At 30.6% G+C, this 4595-nt stretch overlaps 1 protein-coding gene across 1 annotated transcript; it reads left to right on the top strand.

Moving 5' to 3' along the window:
* Nucleotides 1-1149: 1149 nt before the first annotated feature.
* LOC145015344 (peroxidase N1-like) lies at nucleotides 1150-2638 on the top strand. The gene is made up of 3 exons (XM_078973808.1): nucleotides 1150-1666; nucleotides 1790-1955; nucleotides 2050-2638. The coding sequence occupies exons 1-3, from the start codon at nucleotides 1268-1270 to the stop codon at nucleotides 2466-2468; spliced, it is 984 nt and encodes a 327-aa protein (XP_078829934.1). The 5' UTR covers nucleotides 1150-1267; the 3' UTR covers nucleotides 2469-2638.
* Nucleotides 2639-4595: the final 1957 nt, after the last annotated feature.

The raw sequence follows: 4595 nt of genomic DNA, 5'->3' as shown, positions 1-4595 counted from the left end.
ATACGTTAGGAACCTACATCTTAGTCAAGTGGGATAGCAGGTAGCCCAACTCATACAAAAACTATCTAAATTATAATTTTAACTACTTTCTATCGAAAAATTATGCCTTTGTTGGGCCATGTATGTTATCATCAAAATTAATATTTTTCTTTATTATAGAAATATATTTATGCCTTCTTCAAATAAATATGAACAAACCAAATTAAGGTTCTGTTTGATTTAGATCTGACTGGGTCAACTCCATGTGTTTCATATGTCTCAGTTTTGCATCTGAGCAGGTCAACAATATCTGACTCACTCATACCAAAAAAAACTTGCAGACTGAATCTGAATGAAATCCATTATACCATTGCCCCTCAACCAGGACCACCCTCATCCTTCTCCCCCACAGCCAACAATTTAATCAATGGAAAGGAAAAAGGAAACACGAACAGAAGCACAAAAAAAAAAAAAAGAAAAAAAAAATCACAAAGGGAGCCTACATCAATGTTCAGGAGATAAGGGGAAGAAGACAATTCAAAATCATAATTAGGCAGCTTTGGTCCTTTAAGATACCTATTTTGCCCGAATCTACCATAATTTTAAATTGTTTTGCATAACTAATTTCTGGAAATTACTAGTTGGATCCTGAACTTTTATAATCAATTATTATTATTATTATTTTTATTATTATTATTGTTATTATTATTATTAGAGTAACAGGGTAAAATGGTTATTTTGCATCAGTCAGCACATTCAGTCAGATATACAATCAAACAGGATAGTTTCTTACTTAGTTAAAATTCAAATATACATTTCCCAATAAGCACTTTCTCAGTTAGCAACTATCAAACGTGACCTAAGTGAAAACCTTAATCTAAGGTTGTGAATGGTTTTGAAGGGAATGAGTATTTGCTAATGATAAAATGATTGTTTGAATTTATTGAAAGTCAAAATAAAGCTGTTTTATCTATGGTTGATATTGGCGTCGTAATCTCAGAATGATCAAATTGATGAAATGTTGATTAATCTGAGAATGAAAAGTATTGATCAATATATCTATACCAATTTAATGTCGGATTTGCATGGATCCATAGGAAGCTTCACTGTTTTCCTTACTTTGCATCTCCAATGGCCGACTTTGTTTACTTTCATTGGCTTGGGCATGTTTGAATTTCTCAACACTTGTTCACCTCCACTGACTATAAAATACCTTCTCCTATCCGTTGTCCAATATACCAAATTAATCCAATACTTCAACTAATCCAAAACATAAATCTTTCTAGTAATGGAGGTGTTTTCTCATAACAAAACACCCCTTTTCTTTCTTGTGTTGTTTGCCTCTTTGATCACATTGGCACTTGGCCAAACCCGAGTAGGCTTCTATCAGACCTCATGCCCAAGAGTTGAAGCCATAGTGCAGTCTGCTGTCGCAGCTGCTAATCGGGCCAACCCAGGAGTCCCACCCGGTTTGGTTAGAATGTTTTTTCACGATTGCTTTGTTAATGGCTGTGACGCCTCTATCCTAATTAATGGTGATGGTAGTGAGAGAACTGCTCCACCCAATACTCTACTGAGAGGCTACGAGATAATCGATGCTGCAAAGACCCAGCTTGAAACCGAATGTCCTGGAGTGGTCTCCTGTGCTGATATTCTTGCTATCGCTGCTCGTGATTCTGTGCTCCTGGTAATTTATTCATAGCTCAATATTTATTTTAGCTTAAGCATTTCGAATGCGCCAATAGAAATGGTAAAAACCGGTGTTAAAACTTTGTAATAATAATATATATTTTCAATTATTGTTGTCCAGGCTGGGGGAATTGCGCGTTGGCAAGTACCAACTGGTCGGAGAGATGGATTGGTGTCACGTGCAGCAGATACTACAAATCTGCCAGCTTTCAATGACCCCGTTAATGTCCAAATAAGGAAGTTTGCTGAGAAAGGTCTTAACACCCAAGACCTTGTTACCCTTTCTGGTAAGTTAACCACAAAGAATAGTTCAACCATTGAAACTCCTACTAACAAAGAAATTAATAAACTGATGTGTTTCTGGGTTTTATTGATTTCCAGGAGCACATACACTTGGAACAGGAGCGTGTTTAGTGTTCAGCTACAGGCTATACAACTTCAACAACACCAATGGACCCGACCCGTCTATTGACCCTGCATTCCTTACGACGCTCAGAAATCTGTGCCCCAACGGAGGTGATAGTAGAAGGCGTGTGGCTCTTGATAATGGTAGTGAAAATAGATTTGACACATCATACTTTGCAAACTTGAGGAGTGGGCGAGGAGTACTTGAATCTGACCAAGTGCTATGGGGAAACCCTACAACACGAACACTTGCACAACGGTTTCTTGGAATTAGTGGACTCGTTGGATTGACCTTCAATGTTGAGTTTGCAAGATCAATGGTGAGGATGGGTAATATTGAGGTGAAAACTGGAACTCAAGGAGAAATTCGTAGGGTTTGCAGTGCATTTAATTGATCAATGGCAGATCTAAGTGAGAATCTATTATGGTCAATTTTGTTTGGAGTAAGTGTTCATATATTGTGTTTCAGTAATAGTATGTGTTTCTTCCACTTTTTATCGTGCGTCTTATTATTGTAATATGTTTATTAAAAAGAAATCAGAAAATAATGTGGTTCCATTGTTTAGATACATGTTATTATTGTATATTTACCTGCACGTTATTCCGCTAACATAAAATTTGCAGAGCTAAGGAATTTCTGCTTTTAGTCGCATATATGCTATAGATCTTCTAGAAGTAATTGAATATTAACAAAACTGCAAGCATCTATATTGATTAATGTTCAGTAACTTATGTTATAAACTGCAAGCATCTATATTGATTAACCACTTTAAAAATCCATAAACATGTTACGTTGTCATTTGCAATAAACTTTCAATAAAACTTCTAAAATTTTATAAATAGATCATTGTACTTATTTAATTAAAGAAAAACTACAATAAAGTCCCTACATATTGGTATCATAATTGATTTAGCCCTTATATATATATATATATATATATATATATATATATATATATATATATATATATATATATATATATATTTATTCAATTAAGTCCAAAATACCGGTAATCGTATTCAATTTAACCCTTTAACCTGATCAACAGGTCATCCAACTTTCAAAAATTATATTTTCGACCCAGATTTCAAAATTTATTACAAATTTGGTCCAAATTTTATATTTTGGGCCCAGATTTAATTTTTTTTACAAATTTGGTCAAAAATTTACACTTTTTGCCCAAATTTTATTATGAATTCATCCTAACTTTAGTCTTTTTTAAAACTTTTTTTTCTCAAAAGTTTATTTCTAATATGTTTTTTCTTTAAAACTCATATTTATACAAAAAAAAAAAACATATTTTCACATACAAATCTTATTTTTTTCTATATAAAAACTTGTGTGTATATGCAACATCTAATTATAAAAATAGGTTTAGATTATTTATGAGATTTCTCTTAAAAAATCAATTAAAAAATTAAAAGTAACCCTAAATTATACTATTAAATTATAGTTTGTCAAAAACTACTTATACTAGTTACCCTAAATTAAAAGTAACCCTAAATTATACTATTAATATAGATATTTTAATATGTGTTTTATTTAGTGTGTATTCTTTTTTCTATGAGATTTTAGTATAATTGTTTATATGTATTTTTCAATCTGTTGCATCTTCGTAAATTAAATCATACCTTCGATCACATATAAATGACAAAAGGTATGTAAAGTTGTTTTAATCTCATATATGACAATCCATATTGATTTCAATAGGAGTTGTAACTAGCAACGTTTGTAATATTTTCTTACATTTGTTAAATATCATTTTCTGTCAAAAACCTCCTTATTGACAAATGACAATTGCTCCATTCTAGATAGTTAATTTTTTGTTATTGCAACAAACAAAATTGACATATGAATCCGATTTTACAAAAAAGTTTAAATAAAGAAATCCAAAGTGATGATGAACTATATGTATGAACACGTATTCAGCGAGAAACAAAAAATATGAAGTTTTCAATATGTAGCGCATCTTCTATTATTTAAACTTTTCCTATAAATGTGATTAAAGAACAAATAAATAATATTAAAATGAGTGTAACTAGTTTTTGACAAACTATAATTTAATACTATAATTTAGGGTTACTTTTAATTTCTTAATTGATTTTTTAAGAGAAACCACACAAATAATCCAAACCTATTTTTATAATTAGATATTTCATATACAAAAAAGTTTTTTAAAAAAGATTTTATATAGAAAAAATAATATTTTTATGTGAAAATATGTGTTTTTTTTTGTATAAATATGAGTTTTAAAGAAAAAACATATTAGAAACAAACTTTTGAGAAAAAAAAGTGTAAAGAAAACTAAATTTAGGATGAATTCATAATAAAAATCCTAAAATTTGGGCAAAAAGGGTAAATTTTGGACCAAATTTGTAAAAAAATTTAAAAAATCCGGGCGAAAAGTGTAAATTTTTGACCAAATTTTACTCTTTTGGCCCGGATTTTTTTAAATTTGTAGTGTAAATTTTGGACCAAATTTATAACAAATTTTGAAATTTGGGTTGAAAATGTAATTGTT

The sequence above is a fragment of the Lactuca saligna genome, chromosome 9 (genome assembly GCF_052625555.1).
Source record: "Lactuca saligna cultivar CGN05327 chromosome 9, ASM5262555v1, whole genome shotgun sequence".
Lineage (NCBI taxonomy): Eukaryota > Viridiplantae > Streptophyta > Magnoliopsida > Asterales > Asteraceae > Lactuca > Lactuca saligna.
Note: the sequence above shows the minus strand (reverse complement) of the source record. Positions and strands in the feature narration are given on the sequence as shown.

Excerpts from the sequence above, each read along its gene's own strand:
- LOC145015344 (XM_078973808.1), top strand. The coding sequence starts at position 1,268 with ATGGAGGTGTTTTCTCATAACAAAACACCCCTTTTCTTTCTTGTGTTG. Across the intron at positions 1,667-1,789 it reads CTCGTGATTCTGTGCTCCTG|GCTGGGGGAATTGCGCGTTG; the intron begins GTAATTTATTCA and ends ATTGTTGTCCAG. Across the intron at positions 1,956-2,049 it reads AGACCTTGTTACCCTTTCTG|GAGCACATACACTTGGAACA; the intron begins GTAAGTTAACCA and ends ATTGATTTCCAG.